Genomic DNA, 27687 nt, shown 5'->3' with positions numbered 1-27687 from the left:
GCAATTTTTTGACCTTTTTTTTCATGCTATTTAGTTTTGTTGTTATTTTTATTGATTTTGTTGTTTTTGTTATTTCTTTACTATAACTTTTCTAGGTTTATGTTTTCTTTTTTGGATTGTTCTCATGTGTGGGATTTGATAGTAAGTATTCTAGGAATGTTCTGTTACTTACTATCTTGGATAGTATGATTCTTGTTGATGATTATGGTTTTGGCATGTATGTCATATTATGTGAGTCTATTGGTTTGTGTTGTCGTTTGCTCATCTGTGGTGGTATTAATTAAAACTTGACCCGAGTTTTCACCAATTACTTTATTATTAAATACTAATATAAAAAGTAAAATAGTGATAATTTTTTTTGTCATAATTGCAGTATTCCATCGTATTTGGACAACATAATAGTGGGACAAATGAAGTTCGGTTTGATTGTAATATGGTGTGATATTAGCACTATTTTGGTATTTTGCACTCCCATTTGACTTGCCATTATCTAAACTATTTGTACTAGACTTTTAGTTTTAGTTTTTTTTTAATGAAATCTTTTGGTCTTTTATATATATATATATAGGACCGACTTAAGAGATAGGGAAGTAAGACTTGTGTCTGAAGTCCTCAATTAAAAAGGGCTTGTAATGCCATTAAATTTCTATACAAAATGACCTCAAATTTCACAAAAATACCATTTTGTGATTCATATTATAAAAATATCAAAATTTTCCTTGTACTCACATGCTCACTACCGGCCCTACATATATATTATATATGATATTATCACCAAATAGGTTCCTAACTTATCTTCTGGTGCATATTACAATAATAATAATAATAAAAACGACAAATGATCAAGGAATTTTTTATTTAATATAGTTTTCATATTGAAAAGCTTACTATAAGTAGCATAATTTAATATATACAAATTATAAGAAAAAAGAAATAAGAGAACAAACTCTAATGCTCTTTTGTCTTACTTACTTACCATCAATATTTGAAATAACAATGCAACTTTGTTTGTGCATTTGAATAATATCTTATGAAATAAATAATAATCATGAAAGAAATGAATTTTATTGCCACAAAATTACAAATGATCAAAAGCATATGTACCATCATATTTACTCCTTCAATTTTTTAAAATTCAATTTAAACACTTATAAATTTATTAAATGTATTAGAATAAGAAACCAAACTTTGCTATTGTAACATTATTAGTAATACACACGGGGCGGTGAATTGGCGAGGAATGTTCTCCCATCCCCGTCCCCATTTATATTTTTAATCCACGTCCCCTCCCTTTATTGGTTAGAACTTCTTTATTTGGAAAAGCTACCGTGCTTACCAGTAGCACAACTGCCGAAGAGTGTTACTTATTTGTCCATAGAAGGATGCACTCTGCTAATTCTCAGGTGCAAGGAAGGAACAGGGGAAGATTGGCCCAAAGTTCAACGCATTCCTAACATACTAATCGAAGAAACAGAAAGTAATAAACTCTTAAGCCCAAGGTAACTTTCCTTGTCTCCTCTACTCGACCTACTTTTTTTTTTCCTTGTCATTATTTTAGTAAATATATTTTGATTTATAGATTAATTCAAAGATTGCATTAGAAAAAGTCATTATTAATTCTTTCGTACAAATTTGTTTATTTTCTTCTCATTACTATTTCAACACGATGCAGGTTTATATCTGTTTGCTAAGATCAATTAAAGAATCTAACATAATATAAATCTAATAATAAATATTCTATATATATAAGTTGCTCATGAGACTAAGAATTTGGTGTTTAGCTGATTTGTTCTCAAGCCATTCACGTCTCATTATTATTATTTCATAGAGTATTTGAAACTTATGTACTTGCAATTGTACAAATAAATATAAAATTTTCTTTTATTTTTTAAAAATTATTCTTTTTCACTGATTTTCTGAGTTTCTATTTTCAAGAGTACTAAACAATAGATTTGCCGGGATCTTCTTACTGATCACTTGTTGGGATTGCTGAAGACTCTTTAATTTGGTTGGTATTTCTCTCTTTGCTGCTACTACAACAGAGTTATGACTTGTGACTGAGATTGCCTGTTGTATTGTTGTGAACATTATTGCTTGGAATCATCTTTCTTGATTTCATAGGTTGTGTTTGGTAAAAATTAATTTATTTTTGAATTTTTTAAACACAAAAATAGAATATATTATTTTTATTTTTGTTTCTTTATTTTTTAAAAATAAAAATATGTTTGATAACTATTTGTGTTTTTTGTTTTTAAAAACAAAAAATAATAAATACATTTGATAACTTTTATTTTTATTTTTTGTTTAACAATATAACAAGAAGTGTTGATTTGAAGAAGAGAAAAAAAAAAGGAAAAGTAAAAAACAGTTTGAATATTTTTCAAAAGTGAAAAAATTTTATTTTCAAAATTTAATGAATTTTAATTAAAAATTTTAAAAGTAATAAATAAAAATAGAGTTACCAAACATTATTTTATATTTCATTTTCAAATTTTTAATTAATTAAATGAAAAATTATATTTTTAAGTGTTACCAAACAACTTCATAATGTTTTGTGGGTGAGAATGTGATAGTGTTGTAATCTTTATGATCATTTCATTTATTTGTATTAGAAAACACATAGTTATGCTTTATACGTCCTTTTACTGGTTTCCCTTTGATTTTCTTTCCTAATTTTCATCAAAGTGATAATTTATTATTCATGATGTAGGAATGACTAATAATTTCACATTATGAATGAGATGCGAATGTTATTGTTAAGAAAATATATTATTGACGAAGTTGTTTTCCTTTTATCAATCTCACCTAATATTATCTTATCAATTTATTTTTTTAATTCTCATAGTCGTTTTCTTGACCAAAGAAATTACATATTTATTAAGATAATTTCATGTATATTATTATGAATGAGATGACAATATTATGATCCTGGCTTTTAGTTTTACTTTTCTTACAAGGAAATATGACAAATATTTATTTCTGGTTTGTAGAGTATTTGGCCAATGAGAAAGACAGTGTTTTTGTAATCTTTCTCAATTTCTATGTATAAACCAATCCTCATAGATGTAGCCATGCATCAGACAAAACCATATATTAGGGGTGTAATATGTAAACTTTTCTTTGAATGACTCATATCTACTCAAAGTTTTGCTGCTAATAAATACATTGGCATTGATCATCTATTTTTCTTATATTTTTCTATCTATATGTGTTAGAATTAATATGAAAGTGGGCATATGAACAATTCTATATACATGTAGGCGGAATTAATATATAGAATGAACATATACAAAAATGATCGAATATTGTATACCTCCAGCCATTGCTATTGATAACCTCGATCTAGCTTTAAATCTACAAAAGAAAAAGAACAGAAGTTATAACGAGTACACGGGCTTCCAAGCTCTCACTAACTCTTTTAGATGGAGTTACTGAAAGTCAGAATGAGCAGCGAGCTTGGGGACCGGTACTCTATATTTATAGAGTGAGACTTACCATCAGAGTCTCTGCCACAGATTGAGATATTTCCTCAATCAGTTGGGATATGAAAAATCGGGTAACAACAAATCAGGTAACAAACAATGTTGACCATTAATTAGAATATTTTGTCAATAAATTAAATATTGACTTTAATATATTAAATCAATTAGTTGATTTTATATACCAAATAAATAATATTCTAACATTCTCCCACTTGGTCAGCATTTAAATTAATGTATTACTTAAGCCCGACGATCATCCTTGTTAGATAATAAACACATGAATCATGGCGATAGGTCCTCTTTTTATGACGAGTATTATCTTCCATGTATTACAATATATTTATTACATAACAATGTAATTTATGTGGCTATGTACTTAAACGAATAAACCTTATGTTTATTCAGGTCCTATGAAAGTAAAATTTTCTCAAATAAAATTAAGATGCGCATAAATATGAGAAAATATCAAAAAAGAGAGTTTCATTGATAATAACTTCAGTTTGTACAATAAATTTACATAAGGGAACCAAGTCCCATGTTCACTACATGATCCTTGAATTTATGAGGTGGCAAGCCTTTCGTCATAGGATCAGCAATCATCAATTCAGTGCTAATGTGTTGAATGACCACTTTATTTTCTTTAACACGTTCTCTCACGGCTAAGTACTTGATGTCGATGTGCTTGCTTCGACTACCACTCTTGTTGTTCTTAGCCATGAATACAGCAGCTGAATTGTCGCAAAACATTCTCAATGGCCTAGATATAGAATCTACAACTCTAAGGCCTGAAATGAAACTCTTTAGCCATACACCATGCGATGTAGCCTCAAAACACGAAACGAACTCGGCTTCCATAGTAGAAGTAGCAGTCAAGGTCTGTTTGTTACTCCTCCATGATATAGCTCCACCGGCAAACATAAACACGTAACCAGAAGTTGATTTACGTGAATCAGTACAACCAGCAAAGTCTGAATCTGAGTAGCCAACTACTTCTAGGTTGTCGGTTCGTCTGAACATGAGTTTGTAATCCTTAGTACCCTGAAGATACCTCATAACTTTCTTTGCAGCTTTCCAGTGGTCTAATCCCGGGTTACTCTGAAATCTTCCTAGCATTCCGACAGCAAAGGCAATGTCGGGTCGTGTGCACACCTGAGCATACATCAAGCTTCCAACAGCAGAAGCATATGGGATGTTCTTCATTTCTTCCTTTTCAAAATCATTCTTTGGACACTGGCTCAAATTTAATTTATCACCCTTAACGATAGGAGCAACACTTGGTGAACAATCTTTCATCCGAAATCTCTCTAAAACTTTGTTAATGTAGGTTTCTTGAGATAGACCTAAGATACATTTGAATCTATCTCGATGGATCTTAATGCCAATGACATAAGACGCATCACCCATATCCTTCATCTCAAAGTTCTTTGAGAGAAATTGCTTCACCTCATGTAGCATGCCCTTATCATTGGTTGCAAGAAGAATATCATCCACATATAAAACAAGAAAACAAATCTTACTCCCACTGATCTTCTGGTATATACATTGATCCATGACATTCTCTTCAAATCCAAAAGAAGAGATGACATCATGGAATTTTAAATACCATTGGCGGGACGCTTGTTTTAAACCATAGATGGACTTCTTAAGCTTGCACACCAAATGCTCACCATCACTAGAGGAGAATCCTTCTGGTTGTTTCATGTATACCTCCTCCTCTAGGTCACCATTTAGGAAGGCAGTTTTCACATCCATCTGCTGTAGCTCTAAATCGAAATGAGCAACTAATGCCAGGATAACTCTGAGGGAATCTTTCTTAGATACCGGAGAAAAGGTCTCCGTGTAGTCAGTTCCTTCTTTTTGAGTGAATCCCTTAGCAACGAGTCTCGCTTTGTGTCTCTCAATGTTGCCTAATGAGTCTTTCTTTGTTTTGAAGACCCATTTACACCCAATAGCCCTCGCCCCATTAGGCAACTCAACAAGATCCCAGACTCCGTTGCTTTTCATAGAATTCATTTCTTCATTCATGGCATTGTACCACAGTTCCGATTCTTTGCTATTCATAGCTTGTGAAAACGTTTCTGGATCATTTTCGCCTCCAATATTGTAGTCAGATTCTTGCAAATACACAATGTAGTCACTAGGTATCGCCGATTTTATTGTCCTAGTGGATCTTCTTAAGGCTACACCAGCAGGCTCTTGAGGAGCGGGTGGTTCAGCTTGTTGTTCAACAATTATAGGCAACTCTTGAACAACTTGATCCATTTGAACTTCATCATTGACTTGTGGATCTTCAACAATTGGCTGTGGTGGTTCAACATCCATTTGGACTGCAGGGGTGTTATCGACCACAATCAATCTTGCTCTTGAGGTGGAGGGTTCTAAAGGATCTTTCTCAGAACCTAAGTCCTTGGATTGATCACTCCCACTAATCAAGGCATTTTCAAGAAATTTTGCATTCCTTGATTCCACAATCCTAGTGCTATGAGATGGACAATAAAACTTGTAACCTTTAGACCTTTCAGCGTAACCAATAAAGTATCCACTTATGGTCCTTGGGTCCAGTTTCTTTTCTTGTGGATTGTATACCCTAACTTCAGATGGGCATCCCCAAATGCGTACATGTTGCAAACTCGGTTTCCAACCTTTCCATAATTCAAAAGGAGTTTTGGAGACTGCCTTGGTTGGAACTCGATTTAATATGTACACGGATGTCTTTAGAGCTTCAGTCCACAAGGATTTAGGAAGTTTAGGGTTGCTGCTAAGCATACTTCGCACCATGTCCATCAATGTTCGGTTTCTCCTTTCTGCAACACCATTTTGCTCGGGTGTACCGGGCATGGTATATTGGGCAACAATCCCATTTTCTTGAAGAAACTTTGCAAAAGGACCAGGTGCTTGTCCATCTTCAGTGTATCTACCATAATATTCTCCACCTCTATCTGATCTCACTATCTTAATTTGCTTGTTGCATTGTTTCTCTACTTCAGCTTTAAATATCTTAAAGACATCTAACGCTTCGCTTTTGTTATGAAGTAAATAGATATACATGTAGCGTGAGTAATCATCTATGAAAGAGATGAAGTATTTCTGACCATATGAGTCCATGTCTGGACTACATATATCAGTATGTATGATTTCTAATAGGTCAGAACTCCTATGGACACCACTTTTCTTAGACTTGGAGGTATGCTTTCCCTTAATGCAATCCACACAAGTATCAAAATCAGTAAAATCTAAGGTATTGAGTACCCCATCATTTACTAACCTTCTAATTCTATCAATAGAGATATGTCCCAATCTCCGGTGCCATAATGTAGAGGAATTCTCATTCATAACACATCTTTTATTGCCAGCGTGAACGTGCATAGTATTATAAGCGGTATTGTTTTGTAAATTAAGGCAGTAAAGACCATCAGACAAAATACCATTTCCAACACATTCATATTTATTATATAAATTAAAAGATTTGTCTGAAAATGTAAAGGAAAAACCAAAAGGTACAAGTCTTGAAACGGAAATCAAGTTTCTAGAGAAACTTGGTACATAAAATGTCTTTTCTAACTTTAAAACAAAACCGCTACTTAAAACTAAATGGCACGTTCCTATAGCCTCCACATGTGAGCCCATCTTGTTTCCAGATAAGATGCTTTGCTCACTTCCCACTGGCTTCCTTAGGTTTTGTAAACCCTTTGTCGTCCATCCATTTCTTGAACTTGGCGCATTCCTTTTTCGCATGTCCCTTCTTTTTGCAGAAAAAACATTTGATGGAATCCTTCTTTATATCGCCTTGGGGAGGCACTTTATTTTTCCCCTTGTCCTTCTTGGATGGTTTGCGTTTCTTGCCTTGGGTGGCCATGTGAGAACTTTCACCTTGTTCCTGCAGGAGCCTTGCTTCTTCTTGAGCACACATGGTTATCAGTTCATTGATAGTCCATTTGTCCTTATGTGTGTTGTAGGAAATTTTGAAAGGCCCATATTGAGGTGGAAGATGGTTAAGGATGTAGTGGACCAGGAAGGTTTCAGGAATGACTACATCGAGTTTCTTCAGTTGAGCAGAAATGTCCCTCATCTTTGAAATATGTTCTCTAACTCCTTTGACACCGGTGAGTTTTGTGGATGAGAACTGGTGGATGAGGTTGTTGTAAAGTGGTTTGTCCGAAGTGTCGAACTGCTCATCGATCAGTTTGATCAAGTCTTTGACTTTCTCAGGTTGCTCCACCGATCCATGCATTCCCAGAGGGATCTTGGACATGATGAACATGATGCTGAGGCGATTGGACCGCTCCCATTTCTCATATAGTGCGATCTGAGCAGCAGTGCTAGTCGCAGTGATTGCAGCAGGTTCGTCCTTCCTTATTGCGTAGTCCATGTCGGCGCAGCCTAAATGAAGAAGAACTCGTTCCTTCCAGATTTTGAAATTATCACCCCTAAGCTCAGGAATTTCGGTAAGGATTTCAGCAAAACTAGAGGATGATGAAGAAGCTGCATGAATAGGATTACAAACTTAGATTTAGAAGATTGAGGCTTAATGAAGTCATGTTTTACCAATGTATAACATGCTGAAGATTGAAATTTTATTAAACAAAAGTTGCCTGTGGGCTAAATTTTTAATTTAATAAAATTGGATGTAAAGGATGATAGATTATTCAAACGAATTATTTGGGATAAAGTAAGGTTTGAAACTTCTATCTTTATTAAACTTTATGATAAAACTATTAAATTAATTATCATAACTCCTGTGGGTAAATTAAGAAAATTAATTTAATATATTATCCTAATTAATTATATAAATATAATAAAATCCCTGTGGGGTAAAATTGTTATATTTATATAATCAATCACAATTTTGTCCATTATGTGATCCTTTCAAATTAATATATAATTTTATATAATTAAAGATGCTGTGGCTACTCCCTAATTATGTAAAATTATATGGTTCACTAGACATTATGTTTTAGGCTCTAGGAAGACCTAAGAACAATTTCGTTATAACATAATAGGCAATCACAGAGAGTAGTGCTCCTAGTGTGGTCATCCGAAGATCATTAAAAACCGTTCTAGATTGAGCATTTGTCTCAGTTTCATGCGTTCTTATGTCAACCACAAAATTGTTTATGAATTATTCATAATTTTATTCACCCTAAATGTTTTATGAATATTTTATGAATAAATTATGGAGATTAATGTGCTAAATATTATTCAACCTATCTTAATGTTTTGAATATAATCTAAATATATCTAGCACAATAATGGAATATATACATAATGTATTTAAAATTATAAAGGCATACATATAAAATTAAAGATAATTATACTAAAAATAAATTTTGCATGAATAAGAACAAAATAATCATGCAAATTAGTATAATTAATTATATGTACGAAAATACAATAATTCCATATATATATATACTTAATGGCAGAGAAATTCATGCTAAATAAAACAATAAAATCATTTATTAATCCGGTGAATTAATAAAACAATTGCACAAACTTAATTGTAAAAATTAATTACATTCTTAAAATAGCACAATTATTTAATATTTCATGAATAAAAGAAATATACCATACACCAAAATCAAGTAATTGCACATTTTAATTAATTTCCAAATATATAATTTACCAAAATTATATGTTTTAATTAAATTGGCAAAATAAAATTTATTGTCCAAATAAGCATTAAAATGAATAAAATAACAAAATTCCAAAATAAATCAAAAAATTAATTTTCAAGATTTTAAAGCCCAGAATTCATGTAAATACATAGATATGAAGATTCATAGCCTTATTTTTCATAAACAACAACTTAAAATCAAGCATTAATATCAAAGAAAAAGTTTGACTATAACCGGGTTCTTAAGGTTTCAAAAGTTGTTTTGAGTTTCAAAACATGTTTTTGATACATCAAAACATTAAAAAAATAATAATAATAATCTTAAGATGTCCTAATACTCAAATAGATCGAAAATACATATTTGAATTAAAAATAAATAAATAAATAAAAAATTTCAACTTAAGGCCATGAACGTGTATGTATATGGTCATTGTTTTGTTTTTTAAACTAGTTTCTCAAATAACAAATTATTAGAAACACTTACCAAAGATTTCTAATGCAACTAAATTGAGAAACAAATTTGAATTAACAATTCCAATTTTCAACAATATATGAAACTATATACACGAATATATAATATATGTGAATAGATGAAGACATAGGCACATCTATAAATCATGAAAAAAAATATATGTGTATATATGCATACAAAAATAACAAGGCAGAGATTAACCTAGCGACTGATACCAAATGTTAGAATTAATATGAAAGTGGGCATATGAACAATTCTATATACATGTAGGCGGAATTAATATATAGAATGAACATATACAAAAATGATCGAATATTGTATACCTCCAGCCATTGCTATTGATAACCTCGATCTAGCTTTAAATCTACAAAAGAAAAAGAACAGAAGTTAGAACGAGTACACGGGCTTCCAAGCTCTCACTAACTCTTTTAGATGGAGTTACTGAAAGTCAGAATGAGCAGCGAGCTTGGGGACCGGTACTCTATATTTATAGAGTGAGACTTACCATCAGAGTCTCTGCCACAGATTGAGATATTTCCTCAATCAGTTGGGATATGAAAAATCGGGTAACAACAAATCAGGTAACAAACAATGTTGACCATTAATTAGAATATTTTGTCAATAAATTAAATATTGACTTTAATATATTAAATCAATTAGTTGATTTTATATACCAAATAAATAATATTCTAACAATATGTTCTTAGAGCAGAAAACCACATCACATAGGGACTGGTGTTGCCTTCATTGGAATCCTTCTCGACTTTGCTCTTCAGTCTTATGATGTCTTTCGCTCTTTGGTCTTTCAATTGTGCTTTTGGCGAACAGCAGCAACTCCCATTGGGGAGTCTCTTGATGGCTTGTGGAGTTTCCTTTCTTCTTCTCTTTACCAATTGGGATTATTCAATAAGGCACAACAAACATGGTAAAGTCAAGTCCAAACTGTTAACCTGGAAAAAAAACATGGGATTTTGATCTTGTTTAAGTTGTAAAAATTTATTAATGTGCAGCAATCCAAGGTTGAATGTCAGTGTTTACAGAGTTCATCATTTAATTATATCAGCATCTCACAAGCTCTCATGTTCCTGGGTGACTTCAAACTATACAGGTCCTTACATGAAGATTTGTACCAATCCATGTTCCTTGTTCAGGTCATAAAAATCTTCAAGAACAACTGGTTTGATATTTCATGTCTTTTGGTCTAATATGATATCCTTTTTATTACTCTAATTTCAGCTAGTTGGCACAATTATTGGCCAAGTTTCTACTTTGCCATGGCATATATGGTGGTCACTTTCAACCATTGATCATGTCATCAACACAGAACTTGGTAATGATGTTTTCTACAAACAAGTTTGAGTATTGAATCTTGACTCAAAAATTAGTTGGAAGTTTGTTGACAGTTGGAAAAAACATCAAGACTGCAGCTTGGTTTCAACTCGAAGTCTTACTACTTTGTACTACTTTTTATTTTGGAAAAGTTAATTATTTTTACTGAATAGATTTGCAGGAAAACAACATGGTTTATCATATGGGTGGGGATCGAGTTGTGAATTTGATTGAGTCTCAAAGATGTCAGCCAATGAGACAATGCAAACTGTCAACTTTGTGGGATATATAGCCTTGTTTAATTTGGTCAGTATCTCTCTCTTTAATTTGTTGCCATTATGTATTGTTATTATTATGTTACAGAAAATTGTTATTATGACTTGTGACTGAGATTAACAGAGTGAAATCTGTAGGAAGGCAAGCAAATTACACAGAAAAGTTTCTACGAATATTGAAGATGCATGGTGCTAAGAGTGTTATAGTTCCCTTAGATGGATAAAGTCCCATATGCACTATCTTTCCACAATCTTTCGCCAAATTGGTGCGTCCGTCTGCTGTAAAAATGAAGTAGAATTAGTTCGTCATCTTTTCTTAGATTGTCTCCTTGCAAGGGAGGTGTGGTTAAAATTACTGGCAGAGTTCGGGGTCTCTTGGTGTATGACGTCTTCTTGTTCTCAACTATTCCTGTGCAATCTGGGGGGCGGGCGAAGGATGGTTCGTTTGTGGCAGAGTACGGTTTTGGCGACTTATTGGGCAATTTGGCTCGAAAGGAATAGTAGAATTTTTGAAGATGTCTCTTCTGTAGTGGACAGCCTTTGGGATAAAATCAAGTTCTGGGTGGCCACTTGGGTGTATAGAACGACAGACTTTGACGGTTTGTCTTTTTTGGATCTTTGTAGGGAGTGGAGTAGTTTATGGGCGCATTAGAGTTTGTTGAGTGTGAGTCCTTGGGTGTTGTTTTGACAATGATTGTTTATTTCTGTTCGTTTGAGTTGTTTTTTTTGTCACCACGGTATTCCTCCGCCATAAGTGAGGGTTCTCAATTTATTTGAGAAGAGGTCACTCCCTGACCTCTGTCTCTTTTTCAAAAAGAAAAATAAAGTCCCATATGCACCAGACTAGATATAGCTTATGCCATCAGCTTTTTCAGTAGATATATGTCTAATCCTGGGCTCGAGCATTGGCTTGGTGCGAACTGGTTGATGAGGTATCTCAAAGGTACAAGCACACATGGTTAGGTATACAAGAAAAATGCCAACTTCATATGGTGTTGGCCATTACTGGTGCCTCTTAGCATTTCTCTATTAAAAGCATACGATAATAATAATAAATATTGTTTGATCTTATCATTGAAACATAGTAGTTGGATCCCATAATAATGTGTCTAATGTCTTTGTGCTCTTGCTAGGGTAATTAAATGTTGCTAGGCTAACTTTTCTTGGCAATTTCCTAGAACCATATTGTATCTACATTAATCATATTCTATTCTCATACCCCTACAGCTTTTGTCTCTCTCTCTATTTTCACTCTTATATTATTTTAAGTAGTTATGCATAATAATATTAAAATATATGTATGATAAAAGAGAGAGAGACAAAGTTGGAGTGGGTGCACCTAATTTAATTTTATCATACATATATTTTAATATTATTATATAATAAATATGTTGGATTCGGACACCAACTTGTCATGTTTAATTGTCACACATCAGCATCAGTATCTTTTGTCTGTACTTCAAAATTTATTATCAAAACTCTATTTTTTTTTATTTTACACCAAACTTTTACCTTATATTTTACATCAGTTGCTCTATTTTTATCTTTACATTATTTAAATAATATATTAAAAATATATTATTCATAAAAAAGTTATTTATGGTTAAAATATCTAAATTATTACGTTTGTAGCTAGAACTGTAAATGCAGACTAGGCTTTCCAGCATGACACGAAACTGGCACTAGCACGACACAGCACGAAAAAATATGGGCTTGGCTAGGCACGACACGACATGGGCCTGAGCACGGCATGACATAACAAGCTCGAATGCACAATACGAAAGCACAAACAAACTAGCCTGAAAGCACGACATAATAAAAAACTTAATATTTTGACATTAATAATGACAATTTTTTTTTGTCAATTATCTATAAATTAAAATAATAATAAAAGTCTATTATTTTTCTCAATGTTTATATTTTTATAATTATATTAATTTATTTTAAAATCTGTGAGTTAATTTTTTTAGCATTTATTAGTAGGTATGTAAATTCTAATAATTACCTTTGATATAATTTTGTGTAAAGTATTGTTAAAAATTATATAAAAATATCTAAAACTATAATTTAAACAAAAAGATGTATTTGGATTGGTAGTGAGTCTATTGATTCTTAAAGAAAAGGTGGAGAGTTTAATTCTCTATCCTCACATTTTTTTGCAATAATAAAATTGGCTCAAATTTGGGCCCAAATAAGGAAAGTGGGTCGGCCCGATACGGCACAACATAGCCGGGCCCATGGGTTGTGTTAGGCTTACTCTTTTAAATGTGGGTCGACCCGGCCCACATTTACAGCTTTATTTATAGCACTAAGTGCCAAAGTTTTTTTTTTTTTGAAGCAAAAGTATCTTCCGTCTATATTTGGTGCACTTTGGTACAGTCGTGCATCAATTCTCACCGTTAAGTTTATCTGTAACACGTAAGCAAATGTATCAAATTAAAGATATATTTGCAGCGAAAATACTCAATTTAAAAGATGTTTGCGGTGAAAGTAGACAATTTAAGAGAAATTTGCAGTAAAAGTACCAAAGTTATACATATATATATTTCACACCATGTAATTTAGTCCACCAACATGATGTAAAAGACATTTGCACTAAATGTATTCTTTAATCCTATATTATAGGATAATTCTTTGGTAGTGCATAGAAAATGCTCCTACCCTAGGAGCGTTTTCTATTTCTTGTATTTTGAAAAATTATAATTTTTTTTCCTTGAGCGTATATATTATACTTATAGCAGATATCTCACAAATTTTTGATAAATTCATTTATCATTCCCAAATCAGAGTTCAAGTGCACGTGTGACTAAGTTTTTTTATATGTGTGGAAAACACACTGATTGAACTTTGTTCTGGGCACTATAAATTATTCGGAATTTCCATAAAATTGGTGGGATACATGCGGTAAGTATTATAGAAAGTGTTATAAAAAAATAATTGGTTTATAATTTTTCAAAATAACAAATAGAAAATGACACCACCGTAGGGCCATTAGAATTATCATATATTATATACCATAAAGGCTAAATTTTTTTCTTGGCAACTTCTTCCAATCATCTACTTTGCTGTATTTGTTCATGAGTCACATCTCTCAATTTCACTCTATTTTTTATTTGACAAGAAAGAGTAATTGGTCAGTGTCTTTTAATTTAATAATCGCCTAAACGTGATGGACGGTTGGACCTATTCATATGATGAATTTAATATAAGATCAATATATATATAATCAGTCATACAAAGAAAATATACACACAACACAACCTCCTTATTTCCCTGCGTATTGATTTCTCATATTTTCTCACCAGAATCTGAAACCATGGCCGACTTAATGGTTGGGGGAGCTCTTCTCTCTGGTTTGTTGAATGTCATCTTTGATAGGCTTGCTTCTAAAGAGGTCATTGACTTCTTTAAAGGAAAGGAAGCCATTCTCCAAAACTTGAAGACTGTGTTGCTCACCGCTAATGTTCTACTCAACGATGCTGAGGAGAAACAACTTGGAGACAAGAATGTGAAGAAGTGGCTTGAAGATCTCAAAGAAGTAATTTATGAAGCAGACCATGTGATGGACAAGATCAACACTGAAGCCCTGCGACTCAAGATGGAGAAAGGTGAATCTGAAAGCACAGGAAGTAAGTCCTTGAACTTTTTCAAAAGAATTTATAATTCATTTGAAAGAGCTGTGAAATCTGAAATAGAAGGGATCACTAGTACATTAAAGGATCTCTTAGCCCAAACGGAGTATCTTGGTTTGAAAAAAGTTGAGCTGAAAACAACATTACATAGACCACCTGCACCTTTGTTAGATGATTCTAAGGTTTATGGAAGGGAGAATGATAAAGAGGCTATTGTTAAGCTATTATTGTGTGATGATGTTGGTGACCATAGGATTGTCCTAATTCCTATAATAGGGATGGGTGGTATTGGCAAAACTACACTTACTCGAAGTGTATATGACGATACCACTGTCCAACAACACTTTGACTTGAAAGTGTGGGTAACTATCTCCGAAGATTTTGATGTTTTGAAAATAACTAAACTTATTTTTGAGGCAATCACTAAAACAAGTTGCGAAGCAAAGGAGCTATATCAACTTCAAAATGAATTGAAAAATGCTTTGATAGGGAAGAAGTTTCTTTTTGTTCTCGATGATGTATGGAATGAAAATTATTTGTTGTGGGACTCTTTGAAAAGCTCTTTTCAATCTGGCAATCAAGGAAGTAAGATCATTGTGACCACGCGTAACGAAGATATTGCTTTGATGATGAGGACGATGCATGTTCAACCTTACGAGCTTAAAGAAATTTCTTACGAAAATTGTTGGAAGTTGTTTGCAGAACACGTCTTTGATAATATAGGCTCCAATGAGGTACATCGAGACATGAAAAAAATCGGAAAGCAAATTGTAAAAAAGTGCAAGGGTCTTCCTTTGGCTGTAAAATCGATGGCTGGACTTTTACGATCTATGTCCACTAGTGAAGAATGGAGACATGTACTGCAAAGTGATATCTGGGAGTTGTCCAATTGCCGCGACATAGGAATTGTTCCAGCTTTGTGGTTGAGCTATCGATTTCTGCCTCCTTATTTGAAGTCATGTTTTTCTTTTCTCTCGATATTTCCCAAAGATTATGAATTTCGGAAAGATGACAGAGAAAAAATAATCTTAATATGGATGGCAGAAGGTCTTTTACAACCTCAAAAAGGAAAAAGGATTGAAGATGTTGGAGAAGAGTACATGAGTGCTTTCATATCAAGATCATTTTTCCAAAGATCCGGACACGATCAATTTTCTCTCTCTATGCACGATCTTATGCATGATCTAGCTATGTATGTATCAGGTCAGTGTTGTTCTATTTATGATAGTTGTAATGACTTCCACAAGCTAAATGGTAGCAAGACACGCCATCTATCATACATGAAAGACTTAAAAGATACAGTAGAATTTGACAACTTTTCTAGAGTGAAGTATTTGCGCACCTTGTTAGCTTTACCATTGCAAGATACATTTCCATCGCAGAAGACACAATTAAAGCTTGAAATTGTGCTGAAGGATGGAGGATGCCTAAGATCACTTTCTTTGTCAGCATCATGTATCACAGACCTACCTGATTCAATTGGCAATTTAAAACATCTCAGGTATTTGGATGTGTCTGGCACGAAAGTTAAGGAATTACCTCATTCAGTTTGTGGATTGTACAATTTGGAAACACTCTTATTGTCAAATTGTGAAAATCTCACACAATTGCCTACCAACATTTCCAAGTTAGTCAACCTGCGTCATCTTATGACAAGATGGACTCCTCTAAAAGAGATGCCACCGAAGATTTGTAATATGATAAATCTTCAGACGTTAAGTAATTTTGTTCTGTGTAAAAATGATGGGTCCAGGATCAAAGAGTTGGGCAAGTTGGACAATCTGCGTGGAAGCTTGGAGATTTCAGGGCTTGCACATGTTAGAGAAGTGAGTGATGTTTTGGAAGGCAATTTGAAGAACAAAAAGTATCTCAATGAGCTCGTTCTTTCATGGAACGGTGTGGCAGATAGCTCGACAAAGGAAAGAGAAGTTCTTGATGCACTCCAACCACATGTAAATTTAAAGAAACTCGTAATCAGAGGTTATAACGGTACATGCTTGCCAGATTGGGTAACAGATCCATCATATTGTAACTTGAAAAAAGTTGATCTACACTGCAGAAATCTTTGCTTGTCGTTGTTATCATTTCGGCGGCTAAGTTCATTGATAGATTTTTGTGTTTTTGGTGTTTCCTATCTTGATATGCATGATGAATTTCGTAGTATTTCTTTGAATAAGCCCTTTCCATTCTTAGCAAGATTAGAGCTTCATGATACAGATATGTTGGATTGGTCATTTATTAATGCAAGTGACCAAAGATGTGAGATTTTTCAATGTTTAAAGCAATTTGATTTAGACAATTGTGGGAAGCTGAGTGTGGCGCTACCTATGTGTAATTTTCCATCTTTAGAAGTTATCAATATTGCATCTTGCGATGAATTGGTAACTATATTTCCAACAAGTACTCACATTGACTCTGCATATCCTTCCCTCGAAACGTTGAACACAATGAATTGCTCAAGGTTGGAAACCTTTTCAGAAATGGGATTGCCCTTTACTTTACAACATCTACGCATCGCATCATGTGATAAGCTCATGGAAAACCGCATGAAATGGAATTTACAAAGACTCCCATCATTGAATTCCTTAGAACTCTGGCATTGTGGAGAAGTGGTGGATTCATTTCCAGAGGAATGGCTGCTCCCACCATCTTTGAGATATCTTAAGATCTTTGAATGTAATAACCTCAAAGCTCTGAATAGCAAAGGCTTTCAACACCTCACCTCCCTTCGTGGTTTAGATCTTCTTTATTTGGAAAACCTAGAGTTCTTACCAGCAGCAGGACTGCCCCAGAGTGTTACTTATTTGTCCATAGAAGGATGCAATCTGCTAATTCCCAGGTGCAAGGAAGGAACAGGGGAAGATTGGCCCAAAGTTCAACACATTCCTAACATACGAACCGAAGAAACAGAATATAATAAGAGAGACTTAGGCGGCAGGTAACTTTCCTTGTCATTATTTTTGTAAATATATTTTGATTTATAGATTAATTGAAAGATTGCATTAGTAAAAATATTCTGTATATAATATTAATTAAATAATAAATATTCTGTATATATAAGTAGCTAATGAGACTAAGAATTTGGTGTTTAGCTGATTTGTTCTCAAGCAATCCACGTCTCGTTAATACAGAGTATTTGAAAATTATGTACTTGCAATTGTACAAATAAAAATAAAACTTTCTTTTATTTTTTAAAAATTATTCTTTTTCACTGATTTTCTGAGTTTCTATTTTCAAGAGTACTAATCAATAGATTTGCAGGAGAATTATTGTTTATTGTGCGAGGATTGATGATTATGATGATTGAGGCTTCTTTAATTTGGTTGGTATTTCTCCTTTTACTGCTACTATAACTGAGTTATGACTTGTGGCTGAGATTGCCTGTTGTATTGTTGTGAACATTATTGCTTGGAATCATCTTTCTTAATTTCATAATGTTTTGTGGGTGAGAATGTGATAGTGTTGTAATCTTTATGATCATTTCATTTACTTGTATTAGAAAACCCATAGTTTAAATGTGTAAGTGTTTCCAAAGTTTTCTTTTAGAGATGTAATAATATTCTAAAGTTTTCTAATGACAATATTATGTCTGTTGATGCAGAGATGGCACCACTTTAAATGATAATTTCACATTATGCATGAGATGAGAATGTTATATATGGTTCTTAACATAATATTATTGTTACGAAAATACATTATAGACGAAGGTGTTTTCGTTTACTGATCTCCCCTAATATTATCTTATCAATTTCTTTTTTTAATTTTCATAAAGTCTTTTTCTTGACCAAAGAAATTACAGATTTTTTAAGATAGTTTCAGATATATTATTATGAATGAGATGACAATATTATGATCCTTGTTCCTTAGTTTTACTTTTCTTATAAGGCAATATTATGACAAATATTTATTTCTGGTTTGTAGAGTATTTGGCCAATGAGAAAGACTGTTTTTGTAGTCTTTCTAAATTTCTACATATAAACCAATCCTCATAGATGTAGCCATGCATCAGATAAAACCATATATTAGGGGTATAATATGTATACTTTTCTTTGAATGACTAATATCTACTCAAAGTTTTGCTGCTAATAAATACATTGGCATTGATCATCTATTTTTCTTATATTTTTCTATCTATATGTTCTTAGAGCAGAAAACCACATCACATAGGGACTGGTGTTGCCTTCATTGGAATCCTTCTCGACTTTGCTCTTCAGTCTTATGATGTCTTTCGCTCTTTGGTCTTTCAATTGTGCTTTTGGCGAACAGCACCAACTCCCATTGGGGAGTCTCTTGACGGCTTGTGGAGTTTCCTTTCTTCTTCTCTTTACCAATTGGGATTATTCAATAAGGCACAACAAACATGGTAAAGTCAAGTCCAAACTGTTAACCTGGAAAAAAAACATGGGATTTTGATCTTGTTTAAGTTGTAAAAATTTATTAATGTGCAGCAATCCAAGGTTGAATGTCAGTGTTTACAGAGTTCATCATTTAATTATATCAGCATCTCACAAGCTCTCATGTTCCTGGGTGACTTCAAACTATACAGGTCCTTACATGAAGATTTGTACCAAATCCATGTTCCTTGTTCAGGTCATAAAAATCTTCAAGAACAACTAGTTTGATATTTCATGTCTTTTGTTCTTTTGGTCTAATATGATATCCTTTTTATTACTCTAATTTCAGCTAGTTGGCACAATTATTGGCCAAGTTTCTACTTTTCCATGTCATATATGGCGGTTACTTTCAACCATTGATCATGTCATCAACACAGAACTTGGTAATGATGTTTTCTACAATGCCTCAATTACAAGTTTGAGTTTTGAATAATCTTGACTCTAAAATTAGTTGGAAGTTTGTTGACAGTTGGAAAAAACATCAAGACTGCAGCTTGGTTTCAACTCGAAGTCTTACTACTCTGTGCATAAAAGAATGTACTGTTAATTCCCAAGTGCAAGGAAGAACACAGGGAAAGATTGGCATATGATTCAATTCAACACATAGCTAAAAAAAACTAACCGAATAAAGTCATGTCTCTCTTAGACAGCAGGTAAAACCTACTTTCTTTTTCCATTTCAATTTGTTTCAGTGAATGTATTTTGATTTCAAGATCAATTCAAAGTCAGTATTAGTAGAAATCATTATTCTTTTGTACAGATTTGTTTTATTTTTCCTCAATACTATTTCAACTCACTGTGATACAGGTGTACATTTGCTACATCAATTTAAGAGTCCAAGTTGTTATTAATCAAATAGTCAATAGCCTTTTTTATTTTAGAAACAGTTATTTATTTTTACTGGTTTTCTGAGTTTCTTTTTGCAATCATGCTGATGAATAGATTTGCAGGAACACAGCATTGTTTATTATACAGCCAATGAGACAATGCAGACTCTCACCTTTGGTTAATTTGGTTAATATTTCTCTCTTTAATTTGTTGCCATTATGTATCATTATTATGTTACAGAAAATTGTTGCTATGACTTGTGACTGAGATTAACAGAGCGAAATCTGCAGGAAGGCAAGCAAATTACACAGAAAAGGTTCTAAGAATATTCAAGATGCATGATGCTAAGAGTGTTACAGTTCCCTTAGCTGGTCATCTTAAGTTCACAGCTGATCAATGTCCTGAAACTGAAGCAGAAGTAAAACTGTAAAAGACGAGGATAAAGTCCCATATGCACCGCACTTGGTTGTTTGATGTATGTAAAATGCTTATGCCCTCAGTTTTCTTGATGTCTAATCCTGGGCTCGAGCATTGGCTTGGTGTGAAATGGTCAATGAGGTATCTCAAAGGTACAAGCACACATGGTAAGGTGTACAAGAAAAATGCTGGAAAGATATGGCTCGAAGGGTTTTCAGATTCTGATTTTGCTTCAAATCAAGATTCAAGAAAGTCCCTCATTTTCTATGTTGTTACAATAGTGGGAGCACGGTGAGTTGGAAGTCTCATGAGCAACAAATCATTGCTTTGTCCACGTCTGAAGCTGAATTCATGGCGACTGTAGAAGCTTGTAAGGAAGTAGTGGGAGCATTGCTTAAACTTGTTGAACATTGATACAAGCTTGTTGAAGTTACTTGAGCTAAATCATCATGAGCTTTCCTTATTACTAGTCCTCCAGTGTTTTTACCGCTGACTTTGCCTATGCACGCTAACTCAGTTCATCATCTTAGTTTCAGATTAGTATTGTATTTCACATCTTTGTAGAAAGTGTGGTTGTACAAGGGGTTCTCGAGTTTGGTTCTAAGGGTACAGAAAGAGTGAGTTTGGTACCAAGAAACCGTTGAAGATCTTCAACTGTAACAAAGATTGTATTGCTGATTCTCTATGGTGGATTGCTCATGATAATGCTCAAACTGGATGTAGGCCAAATTGGCGTCCATTTCTTTACTTTAATTTTGATTTGTTGCTCGGATACTTTGTGTTCTGTTCTTGAACCTGTGGCCATCTATATCAGCATGTCACAAACTTCTCCGATATAAATACATAATAGTGAGGTTTTCTATTTGAGATTGCTGAAATCATTGAGGGTGTATTGAATTTGATTGATATAGTGGGACTGAATCAATTAAATTCCTCTCTTGTTCTTTTACTGCACTATTTTATTTGTTCTTTATCAGGCTAATGTGTTAGAGTAATTTGATGTTAATGTAGTTCTTTGGTTTTAATTTCTTTAATATGTTTTTTGTCAGAATAATTGATAAGTATGTATAATAGTACTGAGACAATAAGGAATTTATACAGAAGTTTGTATACAGCTAAGTGTATAGTGAAATTTTATCGTGTAATATTAATATTTGATGCATTTAACCATATAGTTTATTCCTTTATTAATGAAAGAGCTTCATATATATTTATTCCTTTTACAAGCCACAAGCTCTCTGTTATAAAATACCTTAATTCTATCAACTGTAATGATTTGCTTTACAATTTCTATAATCGTTTTTGCCTTGTTCATCAATTGGAACCATTTAGGTTGTCATCTCTTGGTCAAAGCAAAGCCTGATCTTCCAACTCAGAAAGAAGAGTTCACACTTGAAATAGCTCTTTCTTAAGCCAACATATCATTGCAGAATAAGCAACCATATCAAATCAAATCAAATCATTCTTTCTTAAGCCATGAAATAGCTCGTATGCTTTTTCAATGTTTCCACACTTTTAGCATACAAGTCGATAAAAGAATTCGCCAAATGATCATCCAATCCAATCCAATTTATGAATGTAACTTGGGTTTATCAACACATAAATGTTGTTTTACAGAGAAACTCTCAAAAGGCCTTTGGAAGAGGAAAAGAGAAACCTTCAAGATTGTCTTTACAGAAATACCCCAGAAGCCAAGGAAAATCTTCAAAAGCTGAGAGGGATTGAACAAGAAAGAAGTACACACCATCTAATCCAAAATTAAAAATAGGTAAGAAATTTTCTGTATGATCATATTGATGATGTATGTACTGAAAGTTGTCTTTACTGGATTTGTTGAAAGCTTGTCTCTTGTTATTATGAACTCTCTCAACTTTCCAAAGTTGCATCAAGGAAATCTTAAAAGAAAGTGACTACTTAGAGAAATGCTTCCAAGTAAAGTGAGTTCCTTGTGTTTGTATAGTACATTCTTTCAATAGCCCTTGTTATACATTGTGCTTTTAATTCTCTCTCAATATTCAATGCTAACTTCATCCATGAATCTGATTAATGTTCAAGCCACTGGTATTTGTTTGTACCTCATAGAATAAAGAAGGAAAAACATTAAAGGAAACTAAAGAATCACCAATTCACAAGCTCTCTCTTAATTAGGATACTTTAATCTATCAACTGTCAGAGATTTGGTTTACAAAATCTACTACTCTTGTTTTTGCCATCTCCATCAATTGGAACCATTCACAACAATTGATTACATACTAAAATAGTTTCATTTTTGTTTTAATATAGAAAATGCAAAGACCCCAAGTCAACTCTCATTTTAATAATACATAATCATTTCTTTTAAACAGTATTAACGCTCCATACAATATATATATATATATATATTCAGGGAAACATTTGATATAATATTCGAAATTCAATCAACTATTTTTTTTTTGTACGAGTCTTATATCAACTAATTGGATACAAATACGCAAAAATGGCTAAATAAAATGAGTTACTAATTTGATATTTGTGTTTTTATTTATTTATTTTTTTTTCAGCTAATATGAAAAGCATCATAGACTTTTCCTTCCAAACGCGTAATAGGGGGAGCATCATAGACTTTGTTCTAAGCTTCTTTCTATACCATACATTAGTTATCTCTTTCTCTCACTCTCTCTGAAGAACAGAGACCATGGCTGACTTAATGGTGGGAGGAGCTCTTCTCTCTGGTTTCATCAATGTCCTCTTTGACAGGCTTGCTTCCAAAGAGGTACTTGACTTCTTTCGTGGAGACAAACTCAATCAAAAGCTGCTCAAAAGGCTGAAGACTGTGTTGCTATCAGCTAATGCACTGCTGAACGATGCCGAGGAGAAGCAGCTTGGAGACAACAACGTGAAGAATTGGCTTGATGAGCTTAAAGAAGTACTGTATGATGCTGATCATGTGATGGACAAGATCAGTACTGAAGCTCTGCGACTCAAGATGGAGGAAGATGAACTCGAAATCACAGCAAGTAAGTGCTTGTGCTTTTTCCAAAAGTTATCTTATCCATTTGAAAAGGCTGTGAATTCTGAAATAGAAGAGATCCTTGATGCTCTAAAGGATCTTTTAGAACAGACACAACACCTTGGTTTGAAAAAAGTTGACCAGAGAACAACTGTGCATAGACCACATGCCCCTTTGCTAGATGATTCACAAGTTTACGGAAGGGAGGGTGACAAGGAGGCTATTCTTAAGTTATTGTTGTGTGATGATGCTGCTGGCCCTAGGATCTCAGTTATTCCTATAGTAGGGATGGGTGGCATTGGCAAAACTACTCTTGCTCAGAAGGTATTTTACGATACCACTGTCCAAGAACACTTTTCCTTGAAAGCATGGGTAACTGTATCCAACGATTTTGATGTTCTTAAAATAACAAAGATTATCTTGGAGAAGATCACTGGAAAAGAAAATAAAGCAAATGAGTTACATCAACTTCAAAAAGACTTGAAGGATGCTTTGGCAGGGAAGAAATTTCTTTTTGTTCACGATGATGTGTGGAACGAAAAATACGAGTTGTGGGATCTTTTGAAAAGCTCTTTTCATTCTGGTGCACAAGGAAGCAAGATTATTGTCACCACACGTAATGAGGATGTCGCACTGAAGATGAAGACGAGAGATGTTCAAACATATAAGCTTGGAAAGATATCGGATGATGAATGTTGGAAGTTATTTGCGGATCATGCCTTTGATAATGTAGGCTCTAATGAGGTGGTATTGTCTGAGTTGCAAGAAATTGGAAGAGAAATTGTTAAGAAGTGCAAGGGCCTTCCTTTAGCTGTAAAATCGATGGCTGGTCTTTTACGATCTATGTCAACTCGTGACGAATGGAGGCATGTACTGCGAAGTGATGTGTGGGAGATGCCCAATCGTCAAGATGTTGAAATTGTTCCAGCATTGTGGTTGAGCTACCGATTTCTGCCTCCTTATTTAAAGCCATGTTTTTCTTATCTTTCGATATTTCCCAAAGATTACGAATTTGGTGATGTTGATAGAGAAAAACTAATCTTAATATGGATGGCAGAAGGTCTTTTGAAATCTCAACCTGGAAAAAGAATTGAAGATGTTGGAGAAGAGTACTTGAATGCTTTAATAGCAAGATCATTTTTTCAAAGAAACACAAGGAATCGTTCTCTTTCTATGCACGATCTTATGCATGATCTAGCTATGTATGTGTCAGGTCAGTGTTGTTTTATGTTTGATAGTTGTAAAGACTTGCACAAACTTAGTAGCAAGACTCGCCATCTATCATACATGAAAGACTTAAGAGATGCAGTAGAATTTGATAATTTATTATTTGCGTATTTGCGTAGCTTGTTGGCTTTACCATTACCAAGTGGTATATATTACCATTATAGTACAAGATTAACACTTCAAATGGTGCTAAGAGATGGAGAATGCTTAAGAGCACTTTCTTTTTCTGGCTCTAATATGACAGAATTGCCTTCTTCGATTGAGAATTTAAAGTATCTCAGGTATTTGGATATATCTAATACATGCATTGAAGAATTACCTGTTTCAATTTGTGTGTTGTACAATTTGGAAACACTGATATTGTCACATTGTGAAAACCTCACACAGTTGCCTACCAACATTTCTAAGCTAATCAACCTGCGTCATCTTATCATAAGAGGAACACCTTTAAAAGAGATGCCACCCAAGATTTGCAGTATGACGAATCTTCAGACATTAAGTGATTTTGTTTCGTGTGAAAATGATGGGTCCAGGATCAAAGAGTTGGGTAAGTTGGAGAATTTGCATGGAAGCTTGCAAATTTCAGGCCTTGGGTATGTGAAGGAAGTGAGTGATGTTTTGGAAGGCAACTTGAAGAACAAAAGGAATCTCACTGAGCTTATTTTAAGATGGAATTTTGGTGAAGCAGATGATTCAAAAAAAGAAAGAGAAGTACTTAATGCGCTCCAACCACATGAAAATTTGAAGAAACTCGAAATACTCGATTATAACGGCACAAACTTACCAGATTGGGTAACACATCCATCCTACTCTAATTTGGAAAAACTTCATCTAGACTGTAAAAATTGCTACTTGTCGTTGTTATCATTTCAGCTACTAAGTTCACTAAGAGATCTTCATATTTCATGTCTTGATATGCATGATGAATTTTGTGGTATTTCTTTGAACAAGACATTTCCACTGTTAGCAGCACTAGAGCTTGAAGGAATAACTACATTGGATTGGTCGTTTACCAATACGGATCATGGCCAAAAGTGTGAGATTTTTCCTTGTTTGAAGCAATTTTATTTAACCAGGTGTGGGAAGATAAATGTGGCATTACCTATCGGTAATTTTCCATCTTTGGAATATGTCGGCATTTGGAAATGTGGGGATTTGGTGACTATATTTCCATCGAGTACTCATATTGACGTTGCATATCCTTCCCTTGAATGGTTGAAAATAGGTGGTTGTTCAAGGTTGGAGTCATTTTCGGAAATGGGATTACCCTGTACTTTAAAACGTCTAGAAATTAAATCATGTGATATGCTCATAAATAATCACATGAAATGGAATTTACAAAGACTCCCATCATTGACTGAGTTAAAGCTTTGGGGATATGGAGGAGCAGTGGATTCATTTCCAGAAGAATGGTTGCTCCCACCTTCTTTAACTGTTCTTTCAATCGGTAGTTTTGATAAGCTTACAGCTCTAAACGGCAAAAGTTTTCACCACCTCACCTCACTTCGACGATTGGAACTTCATCTCTTGGAAAAGCTAGAGTGTTTGCCAGTAGAAGGACTGCCCCAGACTCTTACTGCTTTGAGTATAAAACGCTGTCCTCTGTTAGAGCCCAGGTGCAAGGAAGGAACAGGGGAAGATTGGCCCAAGATTCAACACATACCTAACATAGACACAGTAATGGTACGCCACGTAGTCTTTTTTTTTCCATTTATTTCAGTAAATATATTTTGTTTTATAGATTAACTCAAAGTCTGTTTTTCTAAAAGCCATTATTCTTTTGTACAAATTTGTTTATTTTTCCTCAATACTATTTCAACTCACTGTGATGCCGATGCAGGTATATATGCAACATATATCAATTTGATAGTCTAACATTTTATTAATTGACTAATAAATGTTTTGTATTATATAAGGAGTTAGTTAAATTAAGAATTTGGTGTTTTTCAATTCAATATCTTGTTTTTTTTTTATTCTTTTGTCTAGATAGCTGATCTTCATTTGTCACTAGTTTAGCGAATTTGTTTTTAAGTCATCTAGATGTCATTATGAAAATGATTTCATTTTGGTGTGTAGAATTATAATGTTTGTAATATGTCTCCTTTGTTTTAAATATAAACTAATTCTTGTAAAAGTAGCCATGCAATTAGATCAGAGAAATTTGGGTATTTATCCTTTTTGTGGGTTATTGGAAAAAATACTGCAAAGTTTATGATCAATTTTGGCTTTGTACAAATGTTAATAAAACTATTAATTTGGTTTAATGTGAGACAATGTTTCTTTCTACATATAATTACATTACCTAGGGTATTGGTTATTTCTAACTTGCCTTTGTAGGTCTCTTGATTACTACATCAAATATTGCATTTTTTACCTTTAAATTTCTTGTTCTACAATGCTTAAGTGTGATGTTTTTTAATGTAATTTTTTCTCTCGTCTTTATAGGGTTCTCAACTATACATGAACTTCAAAAAGACTTGAAGGATGCTTTGGCAGGGAAGAGATTTCTTTTTGTTCACGATGATGTGTGGAACGAAAAATACGAGTTATGGGATCTTTTGAAAAGCTCTTTTCAATCTGGCGCACAAGGAAGCAAGATTATTGTCACCACACGTAATGAGGATGTCGCACTGAAGATGAAGACGAGAGATTTTCAAACATATAAGCTTCAAAAGATATCGAATGATGAATGTTGGAAGTTATTTGCAGAGCATGCCTTTGATAATGTAGGCTCTAATGAGGTGGTATTGTCTGAGTTGCAAGAAATTGGAAGAGAAATTGTTAAGAAGTGCAAGGGCCTTCCTTTAGCTATAAAATCGATTTTCTTGCCTATTGCTTTTCTGATTTTCATTGTCTCTCTTTACCAAAAAATAAAATACAGATTTATTATCTTGCTTACTTTAATATTATTGCAATTATATCTTTTTGGTCGGTAGAGTATTTGGTCACTGAGAATGTCAGTGTTTGTAATCTTTCTTCTCTGTTTTATATATAAATAAAATCAGATAAAACCATACATTCAGTATAA

The 27687-nt window shown here is 33.5% G+C and overlaps 2 protein-coding genes and 1 long non-coding RNA gene across 4 annotated transcripts; all 3 read left to right on the top strand.

Moving 5' to 3' along the window:
* The first annotated feature begins 14806 nt into the window (after nucleotides 1-14806).
* LOC133786144 (putative disease resistance RPP13-like protein 1) lies at nucleotides 14807-17746 on the top strand. The gene has a single exon (XM_062225355.1). The coding sequence runs from the start codon at nucleotides 15083-15085 to the stop codon at nucleotides 17744-17746; it is 2664 nt and encodes an 887-aa protein (XP_062081339.1). The 5' UTR covers nucleotides 14807-15082.
* Nucleotides 17747-18552: 806 nt separating this feature from the next.
* Nucleotides 18553-20183, top strand: LOC133784539 (uncharacterized). 2 transcript variants are annotated; one of them, XR_009871401.1, is made up of 5 exons: nucleotides 18553-19167; nucleotides 19253-19394; nucleotides 19488-19581; nucleotides 19668-19851; nucleotides 20149-20183. It is a non-coding gene; the product is annotated as an uncharacterized LOC133784539 (long non-coding RNA). The 2 variants fall into 2 exon arrangements; XR_009871400.1 differs by having other exon boundaries at nucleotides 19488-19851.
* A 2762-nt stretch (nucleotides 20184-22945) lies between these two features.
* On the top strand, nucleotides 22946-27687 carry LOC133783452 (putative disease resistance RPP13-like protein 1). Its single transcript, XM_062223084.1, has 2 exons — nucleotides 22946-26342; nucleotides 27105-27687. The coding sequence occupies exons 1-2, from the start codon at nucleotides 23118-23120 to the stop codon at nucleotides 27138-27140; spliced, it is 3261 nt and encodes a 1086-aa protein (XP_062079068.1). The 5' UTR covers nucleotides 22946-23117; the 3' UTR covers nucleotides 27141-27687.

The sequence above is a fragment of the Humulus lupulus genome, chromosome 6 (genome assembly GCF_963169125.1).
Source record: "Humulus lupulus chromosome 6, drHumLupu1.1, whole genome shotgun sequence".
NCBI lineage: Eukaryota > Viridiplantae > Streptophyta > Magnoliopsida > Rosales > Cannabaceae > Humulus > Humulus lupulus.
This window is presented reverse-complemented; position numbering and strand designations above follow the sequence as displayed.